General features: G+C 35.9%; 3 protein-coding genes across 6 annotated transcripts in view; 2 read left to right on the forward strand and 1 right to left on the reverse strand.

Annotated features, from left to right (window-relative positions):
* The first annotated feature begins 1,108 nt into the window (after positions 1 to 1,108).
* Positions 1,109 to 5,085, forward strand: LOC306997234 (ras-related protein ORAB-1). Its single transcript, XM_079610452.1, has 6 exons — positions 1,109 to 1,754; positions 1,972 to 2,044; positions 2,228 to 2,323; positions 2,677 to 2,772; positions 2,872 to 3,003; positions 3,106 to 5,085. Exons 1-6 carry the CDS (start codon positions 1,741 to 1,743, stop codon positions 3,322 to 3,324), a joined length of 630 nt encoding a protein of 209 aa, XP_079466578.1. The 5' UTR covers positions 1,109 to 1,740; the 3' UTR covers positions 3,325 to 5,085.
* A 63-nt stretch (positions 5,086 to 5,148) lies between these two features.
* Positions 5,149 to 6,836, reverse strand: LOC306997233 (gap junction delta-2 protein). Its single transcript, XM_079610451.1, has 2 exons — positions 6,714 to 6,836; positions 5,149 to 6,351 (listed from the first exon to the last, which is right to left on the reverse strand). Exon 2 carries the CDS (start codon positions 6,341 to 6,343, stop codon positions 5,279 to 5,281), a length of 1,065 nt encoding a protein of 354 aa, XP_079466577.1. The 5' UTR covers positions 6,344 to 6,351; positions 6,714 to 6,836; the 3' UTR covers positions 5,149 to 5,278.
* Positions 6,837 to 9,013: 2,177 nt separating this feature from the next.
* The window catches only part of vezf1b (vascular endothelial zinc finger 1b), a 534,049-nt gene continuing 526,934 nt past the window's right edge, over positions 9,014 to 16,128 (forward strand). For 2 of the 4 annotated variants that reach the window (XR_013797380.1, XM_079610856.1), the window contains exons 1-2: positions 9,014 to 9,219; positions 16,016 to 16,096. Coding sequence is in view for 2 of the 4 variants with exons in the window: in XM_079610856.1 (XP_079466982.1) it covers positions 9,187 to 9,219; positions 16,016 to 16,096 (114 nt within the window). In the remaining 2 variants the exon portion in view is untranslated. The remainder of the gene's footprint in view (positions 9,220 to 16,015; positions 16,097 to 16,128) is intronic. The other 2 variants (XR_013797381.1, XM_079610857.1) reach the window with 1 other exon arrangement.

The raw sequence follows: 16,128 nt of genomic DNA on the forward strand, positions 1-16,128 counted from the left end.
CTGCCACATACAATGAAGAAGAGTGCCCTTGTCTACACCACATTTTACACAGACATCAGGAATATTAGAATTAAAATGGTGCAGTTTTACAGGAGTAATATAGGTTCTAAATAACCATTTGTACTGCAGCAATCTGAACCTGGTGTTAATAGTTTGTGCCTGTGCCAACAGGCAAGAATTGTTCCACTCATCATCTGAAATTTCTGTTTGTAAATCAGTTTTCCATGCTTGTAAATATGAAAGACTACTTTCTTTTGAGGAAAGTAGTAAAATGTTGTAAAAATTTGGAAAGCAGGCCTCTACTCTGATGATGGTTAATGGCTATATTCTCTATAGTGGAGAGTGGGGGTTTCACAGTAGACTTTAGTTGGGTAGTGATGAAGATTCTAACCTGTAAGTACTTAAAAAAGTGTTTTTGGGCAAACCATATATATTTACAATTGCTCAAAAGACATCAATACTCCTTCACTATGTAGGTCCCCAATTTTATTCAAGCCATAATTCAGCCAAATTCTAAACCCCATATCTGCTCTTCCTGGTTTAAATCTATTAAATCTATAATTTCCCCAAATTGGCAACAAACATGAGAGCTTAGATACCTCTGACAAGGCAGAGTGAGATTGGTGCCAGATTGATATTGTGTTTTTGAGAAAAGGATTTTTCGCATCTTTTAATAATTGTTTCGTTTCGGCTGCATAAAGATAAGATGTCAAAGGTAGCTTCAATGTATTGTTCTCAATGTGTATCCAAGATGGTGTATCAGTGGTAGAAAAATAATAAGTAGCAGCACAAAGTTGAGCTGCCCAATAGTACAACTTGACATTAGGCAATCTAAGCCCCCCTCGGTCATAGGGCAGATATAGAAGGGAAAGCCGCAGCCTGGGGCGTTTACTATTCCATTTTTTTGGGGGGGTGGGGGTTTGTGAATCCCAATTCTCTGTCTTACCCCTTCCTCTTGGTTTTGCACGTTCACGTGAGAGTAAGGGCTATCCCAATTCTCGTTTTGATCGACCTCGTGAAAATGCTTGGTTTTAAGGGGTATCTACCACTTCCCCTTAGCCCTACCCCTCGATCAACACGAGAATTGGGATAGCCCTTACTCTCATGTGACGTGAACATGCAAAACTAAGGGGAAGGGGTAAGACAGAGAATTGGGATTCACCATTATTATCTGACATTGAATATCTGACACTGAACAATGTTCAACAGCAGTGAGATGAATGAACTCTTACTTATACTTCAGCGGCCTCTAGCGGCAGTAGTTTACTATTACAAGTTAGGTTTTTTTTGACTGGTTAGGCCTACTGGTAGTAATGGTTTTGGGTGCACTCTTTTTTCTTGCCTGCTTATATAAATTTCATGAGCTTTACAACTTTTTTTGTTATTAACTTAAACACTGACACTACCATAACAGCTTGCTGGAAAGGCTGTTGGTACAGTTACATAATTCGTTAAGTTCAAATCTTAAGAAGTTGTTTAGACTTAAAAATTTGAATCAACATGCTTTTTCTGAGTGCCATGCCTTTGACACTTGTTGTCGCTACTAGGCTGCAACTTTAAGAAACAAGTAATGGCCACTTTGTAACCTGATCAGAGGCTTTAATAAATTATGGAGCAGTATCTGGGTTCACTATTGCCACGGTTGTTGCTGTTTGCATTTCCAAGGACAGAACGCAGCTGAACAAAGATAATCGAGCTCAAACACTTTTGTACAGCATTCTGCAATCAATTAACCTGAGGATGAATCCTGAGTAGTAAGTATGCCTCAAAAGAATGTTTACTTTATTGGGGTACTGTGTTGCTATCGATCAACAGACTTTCTTCAATTACAATGACTGGAAAAGAATAATGGCCTCTAGTTTGTGTCATTAATGCCATCTATTGTGCCCATAATTAATGAGTAAATCCAGATTGCCTTCAGCTTGAACACCAGAGTAGCATGCAATGTTAATAATATGATGTTTTTTTCAGTGACTACCTGTTCAAATTGCTGTTGATTGGGGACTCTGGTGTGGGAAAGTCATGTTTACTCTTACGGTTTGCTGTAAGCAAAATAATTTTTATCAGTGCCTGTCATTTTCTGTTTGAAAGTTTTTCAGTGAATGGTGTCATTCATTTAAAGTAGTTCACCCCAAAATCTAAATTCTATATTATTTACTTATGGCATTTCAAATCTATATGCTTTTGAGTTTATTCTTCTGTTGATGAAACACACTTATTCCACCAGGATGACACCTATACAGAAAGCTACATCAGCACTATTGGGGTAGATTTCAAAATCAGAACTATTGAAATGGAGGGGAAGACTGTCAAATTGCAGATTGTGAGTACAGAAATGTATTTCAGTTCATATTCAGAGTCGGTTTGTACCTGGCTGTGTCTGGGTTGTTTGTTTGTTTGTTTGTTTGTTTGTTTGTTTGTTTGTTTGATCCAGTTATTAGTTCTGTTTTGAACAAATGGAACAAAACATTTCAAATCTAATTAGTATTGTACAGTGACAATAACTGATCATTTGCCAATTAACTTTTACTGAAATGACTATCCAATCACTTGGGTTGGTCCCAATAGAGCAAAAACGTCCTAAATGTCTGCATAAGGATTGACATCTTCTCAAAGTTTTTGCAAACAACATTTTGCTTTTTTAAAACATGTGCCATGCTTTTCTCCGTCCTGAAGTGGGATACAGCAGGGCAAGAGCGATTTCGAACAATAACATCCAGCTATTATCGAGGGGCTCATGGGATTATAATTGTCTATGATGTCACTGAGCAGGTAATACTTTTGAATATTACAGAATGTTTATTATTTTAGCATTTTGTGAATGGAGATTTGCTTAATAATAATGATTAATTAAATACTTTGTTTATACAGGAGTCTTTCAACAATGTGAAGCAATGGTTAGAAGAAATTGATCGGTATGCATGTGAAAATGTCTCCAAGTTGCTAGTCGGTAACAAGTGTGATCTTTCCTCAAAAAAGGTGGTAGACTTTACCACAGCAAAGGTAAGCTCTCTGCTTATGCAAATTCATGGTGAGGTCTGTTCTACAGGATTGGCAGATCTAAGCTTAATTTATACACATTACATTTAATTTGTACTCTTTCAGGAATTTGCTGAGTCACTCAAAATTACATTCCTGGAGACAAGTGCCAAGAATGCAAACAACGTAGAGAAGGCATTTTTAACAATGGCCTCTGAAATCCAGAAGAGGATCGGGACAGAGAGTGTTCAGAATGAAACTGTTAAAATGGGATCCAAAATAAACAGTGCCCCCCTATGGCCTGGTGGAGAGAAGTCAGCTGAGGAGGTCAGCTCTTGTTGCTAGTACTCAATATCATTAAAATTCAGGGTAACATGACATCTATAGTTTTTGTTTGTGTTTTTGTTCCTCCTTTTCTTTCTTTTTCATGTTGAATGTAAAATAAGCCATTGACTTTGTTTGCACATCCTAATAAGCCACTGAAGATGCATTTGGAATTGTTTCTGGAAATAATGCATGCATTGTTTTATGTTAAATGCTCTTTCATCCTTTTGGTGATGGACAAAACCTAGTTTCAAAAGCTAGGGGTCTTTAAGATTATTCAATATTTTTGAAAGAAGCTTCTTATGCGTATAAGGCTGTATTCATTTGATTAAAAAAAAAACAGTAACATCAGAAATGTTATTACAATTTAAAAGAACTGTTTTACACTTTAATATAGTTTAATATATAATTTATTCCTGTGATGGGAAAACTGAATTTTCGGCAGCCATTACTTCAGTGTCACGCATGATCCATCAGAAATTTATCAAATATGATTTTGCCTAATATATTTGTGGAAACCGTGATACTTTTTTTCATTATTCTTTGATAAATAGAAAGTTTGAAAGGACACCATTAATTTAAAAATAGATTTGTTTTTTATAAAAGAATTTAACTTTTTGTCTTTGCCTCTTTTGATAAGTATGAATGAATAAAAGTATTAATTAAATCTTACTGACCCCAAACTTTTGCATGGTAGTGTATACATGTCTGATACTATCACCTATTTTTAAAATAAACAATACTATGAAATCTAAGAGAAGTTCAGCTTAAAATATATTTACTTTTCAATTTCTCAAAAAAATAAATGTATTTCTCTTTTTCTGAGCATAGAAGCACCTTCTGATTGTATTGAGCTTCGTTTACATATGGTAAAAAAGCAATTCTGCACTCTCATGTTCAGTGCATATACAGAAGCTTTTGCACTGCATACAAAGCGAAATGAACACTCGCATCAACCATGTGCTAATTCTTATATGCGCAGAAAAAGCACTGGTCCAAAAGTTGTTGTGCATGGCAATACATCACATGTGTCTCAGAATCAAAAAGAAAATAAACAATAAATCATGGTCATTATTTCATGGATCTCATTAGTGAAATAACAGTCAAGTATTCATACAATTAAGTAGATGTGATATAATATACATTTATAATTTGATGATCAAATTCTGACATTCTGTAGTATAAAATTCATTTTTATGACATTTCAAAAAATTGGAAAGGTGCTTATCTTAATTTATAACCATAGCTCTAAAAGGGTGAACCTTTTTTTAGGTCGAGCATTGAAAGCATTTGAATCAAACACAAAATGGCACGGAAGATTACAACACAACAACAATTCTGCTCAGCTGACACGATTACAATACCATATTTCATCACTGAAAAGTTTCAGGCCTGTTTTATACATCCTGCAGGCTCATGTTGAGCTTCACACTGATTCCTGCCTGGGTTACTACTGTAGGAATACAATTTGTTAAAAAAAAATGTCCGGGCAAAAATGACCAATATCTTGTCTGTTAAGTTTACAGACATTTCCCTCAACCCTAAAACACATCACAATGCAATGCGTAATTCAAAATACGAGTAAAACACCTATGTAAAAAATACATAGTGTGTATGTATGTAGTGACTTTTTTCATAGTGTGTAAGTATTTCCTTTGATATCAGCCGTCTTTTTTTTTCAAACAAATGGGTGAATAGATCACTCCATCATTGTATGTTGCTCTTATGTTGATGATAAATAAATGTAACTTTATTTTTCAAATTAAAGTGTAAGCACTTTCATTCTGTTTTCTGCTGATTTCAGCATATAATGCGCCTTAACGTCCACTTTCATTGTTTCTTCTGGGACGCAGCACCACCGCATGCATTGTAAAAGCTGTAACTTTTTCAAATGGCCCCCAAAATAGATGAAACAGGCCTCTGAATGAAATGTACAACAGGCGTATGTAACGTGAATTTAAAACCATCACCAACATTACAACCAGGACTTTTTGCCAGTAAATCTAGCCATATTGGCCAATTTCAGCTTCATGCGTTCCCTCTCCTCTGGGTTTCTCTTTGAGCTGCACTCAAGTGTAGAGTCGGTCTCGAACGAGATGGCTGGGCCGTGTGAAAGCAAAGCCGTCCCCGTCTTCTCCTGAGACAGGGTGGTTGTCGGTGACTGCAGGATCAGCCTGCTCCGCATTGAGTGTCTGAGGCGTAGCAATAAAGGTTTGCGTTGAGGGTACAGCTCCTTCTCTGGCCTGCAGCACAGAAAGCAGGCGGCACACAACATGCGGAAAATGTAGATCCAGCCGAGGTAGTGAAGCTCCACAATGTTCAAGAGGAAACAACCCAGGCTGATACTAAACATAAAATTAAGGAAGATGGTCTTTTCGGTAGCTCGAGACACAAAACAATCAGTCCGTGTGGGGCAAGGGTATGTTTCACAGCGGAACAAATGTGGCACCTCAAATCCGAACAGGTAGTACTGACCGACAAGAAACGTAATCTCAAGGACGGAGCGAATCAGGACATGAACAATATAGATGAGGAGAACCTGACTGGAGAGTGTGGTTGGGTCCTTGCTGACCTCACCGAAATCATCCTGCAGTAGACTTTGCTCCACACTTTCCTCATTCTGACCAGCCCATTCTTCTCCCTGGGGTCCATATGCCAGTTTGACACTCTTACCCTCCGGCCGCCCAGGGTGCTTGGCCTCTGCGTGGACCCTCTCCGTCTCCAGCTTCTCGTCTTTGGTGATTTTGTGCAGCACATAGATGATGTAGAAGATGGAGGGCGTTGAGACCAGCACAATCTGGAAGACCCAAAAGCGCAAGTGTGAGACGGGGGCGAAAGTGTCATAGCAGACGTTGTTGCAACCCGGCTGCAGTGTATTGCAGGTGAACTTGGACTGCTCGTCACTGTACACGGCGTCTCCCACCAGCGTCACCAGCAGTATGCGAAAGATCAGGAGCACCGTCAGCCAGATCTTACCGATGACCGTCGAATGATTCTGAACCTCTGTTAGAAAGCGGCCCAGAATGGACCAGTCCCCCATTTTTTAATCTGGAGAAAACAAGGAAATCGTGAAAAAGGCAAAGATATTGTGTTATGATGCCATCTAATATATTAAGTACAATTAGTTTTTCTTAAGAGAGTCAAATAATCCACTGTTTATGCAAATTATTACAATATTTCAGAAACTTTCGGTTGGTGATGCCCAACATGTTGTATTTCTTCATTATGCATAATTGATGTAAAATTTATTGATTTTTTGTGTGTGTAATCTATCTATTTGCATCATTATATAATTTGGTAGGTCAATCAATAAATGCATAAAACGGCTCACTCATTTATAATGAAATTGTACAAAATCATGACCTTTACATTGATGAATATAATAAAATAGACAAGAAAAAAACACTTACCTTTGGTTAATTTGTCTTTTTTTCATACAACTTGGACAAAATGAGCAATTTCATTGCTACATTTGAAAAAGGGCTGTTTGTCACTGGGAAAGGACCTCAATATGAGAGCTGGGTGAAATGGGCTGACCACAGGCATCCATCCAAAACCCTCATTGTACTGTATTCAGACAAAGCGTCCCAATGTACAATGTCACAAAGATTTCAAAATACAATGGGATGCAACATCTATGAATGTCCCTGAACAGTCAAACAAATTGTTTAAAAGAACCTTCTGGAATGGGCAAACAATGCTAATTCATGAGAGATTTTGTCATATACCTGCTCTGAACATGTGAAAGCTAATGAAGTCATTCTTCTGCACGATAAATCGTTAAACACATATGCCATACAGTAATATGAAAATGATACAAATGTAAAGTAAGTACTGACCCATTACACTCATTATTTTCATATTGAATATAGTCAACTCTGGCTCCCTATGTTGAAATGTATTATAAACACAACACAACATTTCACCATTTGCGTTTCTATGCTAGAGGATGGAAATATTTTATATAGCAAATACAAACTGCAAGCAAACTAAAGAGCTAGACAGACAGATGCACTTTACTGTGAACATTTTGCATACAACACCATCTGCCCGACACACTGCCTTGATTACTCCATATACATATTATAATATTTTGCATTTGGTTCTCATGCACACCAAAACAGAATGTATTATTTTTTGTATTTTGAGTTTTTCTTATTATATTTGTATGGTTATACATTTATAGAGAACAACATGGCTAAAGGCGCACCAGGGTAAAAGGTGCCTTTGATTTTATTTTCCTCTAAACCACTAGATGGAGAAGAACTTGCGGCAACACTTTCCAAAACATCAGCTTTTCAAGATGCACTTGGAAATTTGGCTGATCCTTGACGTGATCGTGGGCGGCAGCGCAAGGTTGATTTATGTGATGTTTTTTAAAATGTTGTAGATTTGAGAATTTGACTCAAATTTGGCAAATGAGAATTGCCTAATTATTTAATATATTTTGAGACAAAGGTCTTCTTAACGAATTTCAGTTTTGTTCAAGCTAATTAAAGCAACAGTTTTTCAATAATGGAAAAAATGTGTAAAAGTAAAAGTTGGGTCGAAAGGCACAATAATTAACATGATAATAAATAGCTGGCTGACTTTTCCATCTGTTGACATGACAATTGTTAGATTCAAATGGTAAATATAATATATGATATTTACCATTTGAATCTAACAATTGTCATGTCAACAGATGGAAAAGTCAGCCAGCTATTTATTAGGTGTCCATCTTAGAGATAATCACCATATGTATAATGAAACCATCATATTTAAAAAAATATGATATGAATCATAACATTTAAAAAATTACTGTTATACTGTAAATCTAAATACATTTTTTTGTGGGTTCTTCAATGCTGTCAGAATCTTTACTTTTTAAGATAATATTGTTTCTGTATTAGGCTATATAAAATATATTTATTTTAATTACATATTAATTGAACAAAAAATAATTATTTTATTTATCAAAATAAACAGAAAATAGTACAAACTTTGCTAAAGTGATTGTTTTGAACAAGTAACTTAGACATTATTAAAAACATATTATTTTACCTAAAGAAGGCTATTTGTATAAATAATATCTGCCTTTTACCCTTTGTGTGGTGGGGTAAAAGGCCCACCTCATATAATTTATAATAATTTAAAACAAAATAAAAAAATCACACATAATCTGTTGCTCATCAGTGTTCAATACAAACATGTATTTTCTGCAATGGGAGTAGCCTGGTGAAAATACAAATTTCTTAAGGTCTGCCTTTAGCCACATTGTATCATACATTTAACTTTAATTTCATATTTATTATTGTTTTAATGTTTATTTCATATTTTTAACTTTATATCATTAGGCCTAGTTTAACCATTTTTTCTTTTCTTTTTTACGCAACAACCTGTGGTGTAAAAAAAGCTCTTGTTGTATGATGGAGATAGATTGATAGATAGATAGATAGATAGATAGATAGATAGATAGATAGATAGATAGATAGATAGATAGATAGATAGATAGATAGATAGATAGATAGATAGATAGATAGATAGATAGATTTCAATAGTCTTACTCTAAGTCAGATGTTTTTATAGCACCTAAAATATGCTATTACATTTTCCTTATGATAACTAATTTCCACATCGTGGTCATTTTCTGTCGTGTAAAAAGTCGTTTAATGATATAATACATAAATATTTGATAACAAATAAAAAGTATCGTTGCTCTAAAGTGTGTGTGAGTGCAGTGCTGTGATGGAGTGAGCTGGCAGAATCTCAGCAGCAGCAGCAGCGTATATCAGATGAAATGGTTTGGCCCTCGGGGTTACAGGAAGTTGTAGCAGCTGCCATGTTTAGCTGCTTTGTTGTAGATTTCTTGTAGGTTTCCTGCAGATTTTTTTAAGTGTTGCAATGGAGCCGAGCTGGAGTTCATTTTTATTTCAGGTAAGCCAGCCATTCGAAATAAATACCAACCGTGCGGAAAAATAGAAAATCGATCGGGACTCTTTAAAACAGCGCGTAGCGCGGAGATTTAAGCTTTAAAAGCGGGATTTTAAGGCAGTAAAAACAATGGTAGCTAAGCTAGCTCACATTAGCCGCTAATGCTGCATCTCCCCCAGACTTCCAGCTGTGAACTATGAGGGAGACGTAAAAGGGATTTCTTTCCCTCTTTTCCACCTCTCCTTCCCATTCACACTTTTTTACGTGCCTTTTGTCTTTTTTATCTTAAGTTAAACACTTTTACGCTGGCAGCTTATGCCTTAGTTTTAGGTACTCATTGATTTTGTGACACAATTTGGATGTTTTTGGCCAGACGCAACGTCCATGTCTGCGTGTATAATAATAGAATGCGGTGTTTATGTGCATTTTTTGGCACAGCCTTTTAATATTTGTTTATCTTCCCCTATCGATCGCCGTGTTTCACCGCTTTTTCTTTTCTTTATTTTTATTTGTTGTCAACGCAGCTCCCTTGGTTACTTTTATTGGAGGGAACATGGGGATAATGGCTGTGTTTCCAAACCTTCTGACCTGCCCATCTAGACATCATAATCGAACAGAACGTGCACATTATGGACATAATACTGTATAGAACACTTATTATTATGATACTGTGTAATTTTGTCTAGAGGTTAATATCTCACAGTCGTTATGAATAGTAGTTTGGTGTAAGTTTAAAAACGCATCATAAAATTTTGACTTATATTCACTTTAAAAAGCTGTTCATATGGAATTCATTTTAAACTATGCTTTACTGCAACGATGTTACAAATGCAATGCATGCTTTAAGTGTAATGCAAATGTTGATGTATGAGGCATCTGTGCATGTTTATGGTGAAAGTGCTACACTCAGGTTGTTGTTATTGCAACTCCTTTTTTTTTTACTCTTGACTTGTTTTGTTTTTTTCATTATTTATTTTTTTCATTTTGTAGGTCATTTGCTGAATTAATGCATAGAGATTAACCAATAGGCTATACATTTTTACAACAATACCAATGCTGCTTTTTTTTTTACATATGATAATTTATATGCAAATTCAATGTTTATAAAATGTATTATTTCTGCTTTTTCACACAATAACAATCATGCTACTTTTTATTTTAAATGATTATTACTAGTATTGATTATGCAAAGTTGTTTTGCAATCTAAATGGTTTATTTTAAAATGACAGATTTGTTTTCATATTCATTTTGGGCTGTCTAATAATTAAAAATCAATTCTATGCTTCTCTCAATCAATACATTAAAGGGATAGTTCAGTTTAAAATTAAAATTCTGTCATCATTTACTCACCCTCAAGTTGTTTCAAACCTGTATTAATTTATTTCTTCTGCTGAACACAAAGAAAGATATTTTGAAGAATCTCAGTAACCAAACAGTAGTCTGTACCCATTGACTTCCATAGTAGGAAAAAAAAATACTATGGAAGTCAATGGGTACAGACTACTGTTTGGTTACTGACATTCTTCAAAATATCTTTCTTTGTGTTCAGCAGAAGAAATAAATTAATACAGGTTTGAAACAACTTGAGGGTGAGTAAATGATGTGAACTATCCCTTTAAATAAGAAAGTGACTTTACCTGTGAAAACTGTTGTTTGCTGTTTGCACTGGGTGCACTACATGATGCAATTTATTATTGGAACCGTTGTCAAAAACTAAGTTAAAAACTAAGTTAAAAAGAATAAATATTGGTAAAAAAAAAATATATATATATATATATATATATATATTTATACTACAGGGCCGTTGAATGATTGAATCTGATTGGTTGACGAACGTTCTGAGGTGTGCAATTATTTTCAGGGAACCGCACGGCTAAAGTAGTTCCAGGCAGGTCTTGACCTCATTACAGTTCCATATCACTTCGCGTAGTCAACTGTAATAACGGACAATACGATACAATTCATAACAAGAAAAAGCTGCAGCCCCATGCGCTTGATCTGCAATTTTCAATGTCTAACTTCACAATCAATGAAAACATGCAGTTTAATTTTAATAAATAAAGTAAACAGTCCTATTCATAATCAATAGAAAATTAAACTGAATATTTAAATAAATTGATAGTCCTGTTGCACGGGTTTTCGTAATTATTGAAGATAATATAACAAATAAATAAAATTGATAGGCCTATACTTGTTAAAAGGGCTTTGTGTTTCATTTATTAGTCTAGTCTACTGTCACTAATAGAAAAAAAGAATGAACAAATTAATTAAAACGAATTGAATTAATAAATAAATAATAATATTGACGCACATGCTTCTCCGGTTATGAATGTAATTTGATACTTATGTTATGACTGATCATGCACGCGTTTTCAGCGCGTTCAGTCTGTGTTCACAGCGGTGTTTAAAATCTGCTGCATTCACAGTCAGAGAATGTTTCTAGTCGTTACGTGTGTGTCCAGCATTACTCTGCTATCAGCGGCTCAAACCTCCGTTACTAACTCTAAAATGACGTTTTGGAATTAGCAACGGAGCATAGGTTTAGATGCGCAAGGAATTAGTCCTACATACAAGAGCGTTTTAATGACAAAAACTTTACAAACGTCTTGAAATACATCATCTGAACAATATTTCGAGGTGTGGTAACTGTAGTATAAGCGGAATAATTGACTCCAGGCCGTTGAATTATTATAAAAATAATGCACACCCGAGGTGTAACGGCCACTCCGCTTCGCGTCGTGACCGCATTACCACCTCGGGTGTGCATTATTTTTATAATAATTCAACGGCCTGTCGTCAATTATTCCTTACATATTGATCAAGCCAATTAGTATATGTAGTCAAGACATTTAAACTTCATCTTACTCCAATTATGCTTTCTTTTCTAGAGGTACAAGGAAGTAGTGTTTTCTGTCTATCGACTTTTCCCCTGGCAGAGAAACGCATTTGAGGCGCTCTACGACTCTAAGATTTGTTCCAGAAAAGTTTGCCAAAATGGATTTACTTTTGGAATAGAAGCAGACCATGTCCAAAAATGTTAACTGTAGGAAAGGCATGCTGCATCTTGTGTGCTTCATCATCATCATCATCTTATTATTTTTAATTTGACATGTACTGAAATAATTTTGCCATTGCAACCAGCTCCAACATCAGATTTAACATTTTCTGTGAGCATAGATTCTAGAGATGAAATTATATGAAAATGAATTTCACAATTATAGTGTCCAAAACGATCACAATTATCATGCACTATTGTTAAAATGTGCTGGAAATGTTCAAAAAGTACTGATAAGCCACGTTTTCCCCAGGAAATAGGGACTTTAGGGTGGTATCTGTGTGTTTCGACCGCAGATACCAGGGTCTCTAAATGAAGTTCCGGATACAAAATTTCCCCTCAGAAAGTCCCTGCTCGTGAGGTAGTACTTTTCCAGAGAGTTCTTGGGACATTTTGGTGGAAACACGGCTATACACGCTAATCATTTGAAGTTTCATGTCGAAAACCAACAAATACAATCAGCAGCATTATTCACTTTTTGTTTCCATAAACATTCAAATAATATCATTAACAACAATGGCCGGATTTTAAATTAACAAACAAATATTAGCAAGGTGACTTATAACATGCACTTATCTACTAACATGTATGGCATGTTCAATTAAAGTTTTGACCCAAAAAAAAGTTTTATAAAATGAAACAAAACAAAAAAAAATGTGAAAAGGTTTAATCAAAATGGTAAATTATAGGCATTTTACCCACTCCGTTAACAATTCTACATCTGCATAGTTGAGATTTTTAGAATGCACATTAGCTTATTTTCCATCTGCTGCTTAAAATTTACAGCAAAAAGCGGCCTGATTTTCGCATTGGTCTGAACAAAAACGACAGACAGGCTGAATGAATATATAAATCCACTCTCCGACAGTAGATGGCGCTTATGGAACTGCACAAATAGAGCCGTTTACCTGGTAACCTCTGTGAACAAAGAACACTACTTTATTAGGCATAACACTGAGGGAATGGCATTGAAACTTTTCTGAAGACAGTCGGTTCCCCCGTTAGAGATACATTCATATAATTATTTCATACATTCTTTCATATGCACTCTGCCATTCGTCATGTTTTCACACAAAACAAACCTAGGCTGCGTGCCGCGCCTGCGCGAGACTGTTGCTATCTTTGCTTAATGCTAATGCATAAAGCTTAATCAAACTGGCACCACTTCATCCCTAATTTATTAATTGTTATACACAATCTGAAACTTTCTTGATCACGTAGTATGTTTGTCTACTGTTCTTAGAAGTTTCTTCAATCGGCTCGCCATTTTCCAACATTACGTGTACTGATCATAATCCATATTTGATTTCGAGTAAGCCTAACCATACTTGCTCATCCGGATATTGTCAGTAAGTAACAACCAGAGTTCACTGAACATTTAGGAGATAAACAATGTTTGATAAACAAAAGCTTGATCAAATTTATTTCCAAGTGGCTTTTACTATATGTAATATGTTTGTAGCTACAAACTTTCATCAGTTTTATAAGAGATCAGTTCTTCGGTTTGTAGACCTAAAAAGTGCTTAATTTGTTCTGCTTGATTTCATCCATGTGATGAGGCATCTAATGAGACGAAAGTCTAGCGCGTCACTCCTCATTGTTCTGCAGGCGTCTGAGGTTATTCATGAGCAAGGCATTGTCCGGCTCCCAACAGGCATCTCTTAATCCGTCTGCTGCGAACAAGAATTTGATTCACTGTGTTCTGTCTTTGGAGTATAGGAGTTATGCTCGCTCTCGCTTTTTTTTTTGGCAGGTTACATGAGGAGATATGTCGGTTTTTATATCTCACCGATGTTTAATTTTATCATTGTTATAAGCTAGTTCGCCAACAACAAGGCCTGTAATAGGCTTAAACAGATTTATCCGTGCATCTGCCATCTTCACAGATCACGGCTAAAGTTTGTGCTGCAGATCAGAGTGTCTACAGACCGTTTTTGTCCAGTCCAATTCCTACATTATGCCTGTCACAATGCGGATTAACCTATAAACCAATACCATAATTTAAATAGACTGACAATAGCACCACATTTTAAATGCAATTAGTTTGCTTCAGGTTTCATTTTGCTTTTAGTCATGCTTGTCAGATATTGGTCTGTGTTTCGAAGTGTCTACAGTGTTCTTGCGTTTTTTATGTGCAACTGCTCCACCTCCATATTATTTCTATTGGCGTGACCTCAGCCTTCAATGCGAATTTGTGTCAAAATCATCCAAGCAGCATGAAGAGCAGGTTGCTGTCACGGTTTGAATGTTTATTGCTGCTTGAATGGGTCCATATATACAAATGTACTCTCTCAGAACCATGTCGCTAAAAGTACTATTCATACCAAATAATGCTGGGTTAAGTGTTCAAATCATTCAGACCTCAAAGCAGCTGGGTTCTGTTTAATAGTATATTTTGTAGAGCCAGATCACCTAATAAAGCTCACAAAGACGTCCTACGGGGATTTTTAGGTAAAAACCAAAACTTGAATGTTCTTTCGTAATTCTAGGATAGGTAAAGTATATAAGGTTTAACGATTTTAGCGTTTCCCCAGCCGTCGTCGGAGGCAGGTCCAGCCTGCAGGTCTCTCGTTACTGTAGGCTTTACTATATTTCCTCAGAGGCACAATTGTGTTCGTGAATGGCCACCCCCACCCACCAACTGGATGCCGTGACCAATGGGACAATGCAGGCAGCTGCAGAACGTGGAGCCTAATAGTCGTGTAGTCTTTCAGCTGCTCTTGTTTTAGGCCCTGCTATCAGGGTTCTGCTGCCCCAACCAACGCCCCCACCCCACACCTTATGAGCAAGTTATGACCTCCACTCACTTACTGGTATTTTTTTCCCTCAGCCATAATACTTTTTTTGTAGGAGTAGACCAAAATTGATCTTTTTAAAATTAAAAAAAATTGTACAATTTTTTTATTATTTTTATATATATATATAATTCTTTATTTTATTTGTATTGAGAGTATTATTTTAATATTGCAATGCTTGCTTTGTTGTTGTGATTATGCCACTTTGTTATTTTTCCTTTCAGATTTTTCTTTTCTCGTTTTTGCTAATTCAGCCATGTGTGGATAAAATATGACTGTAATCCTATTCGTCGACTGTATCTTTAATTTATAAGTATGTTCTGTTTTGGTTTTATGTTCATTTTCCTGTAACAAGTTTTGGCCAACACCGATATAGAATAATAATAAAAAAATATTCGCTTTTTTTGCATAATTGTATTAAACTTTTTAATGAAAATCAAGCATTTTAATGATACAGATTTTTTTTTTTTACTTTTATTGAAAGTAACAGTAAAGTTGGACAGGAAATATATTAATATTAAATATCAATATATTTTTTATTTAGTTCTATGCAACAGAATCAGATTTAAAGGATTAATTTTTTTTTTTACCAATTATCTAAATAATGTATAGTCCAGTCCTACAAACCTATTATTTTCAGAGCATGTGAGCAAAGAAGCGTCGAGCGGATCAGTGAAAAAAATTGAAGCCATTTTACCAGCGTTGCTCAGCTGAACAATGAGGGGCGGGGCAGCATAATATTTTTTTTCTCTTTCGGCCAAAAACCGAAAATGCCTTTTTTGGCGAGAGGCTGCTCACTGTAGAACAAATGGGTGGAGCTTATGTCTAGCTCCTTCTCGCTAGATGTCCAGCGAGGAGGAGCGAATGTAATTTGGGCCTAATGGATGGAACTAGAATATCCAACCAAACCCTAACCCTACCCACAACTCTATCCCTCCACCCCATTAGACATTCAGAGAGGTGGATCTGGACTATCCCCACCCCATTAGACGTCCAGAGAGGAGGAGTTGGACATCATTTGACTCTGCAGTGAGTACCACTTGTTTTCGGCGGCCGAAATT

Source organism: Phoxinus phoxinus (genome assembly GCF_949152265.1).
Source record: "Phoxinus phoxinus genome assembly, chromosome: 4".
NCBI lineage: Eukaryota > Metazoa > Chordata > Actinopteri > Cypriniformes > Leuciscidae > Phoxinus > Phoxinus phoxinus.

Excerpts from the sequence above, each read along its gene's own strand:
- LOC306997234 (XM_079610452.1), top strand. Across the intron at positions 2,324-2,676 it reads AGACTGTCAAATTGCAGATT|TGGGATACAGCAGGGCAAGA; the intron begins GTGAGTACAGAA and ends TCCGTCCTGAAG. Across the intron at positions 2,773-2,871 it reads TCTATGATGTCACTGAGCAG|GAGTCTTTCAACAATGTGAA; the intron begins GTAATACTTTTG and ends TTGTTTATACAG.
- LOC306997233 (XM_079610451.1), bottom strand. The coding sequence starts at position 6,343 with ATGGGGGACTGGTCCATTCTGGGCCGCTTTCTAACAGAGGTTCAGAAT.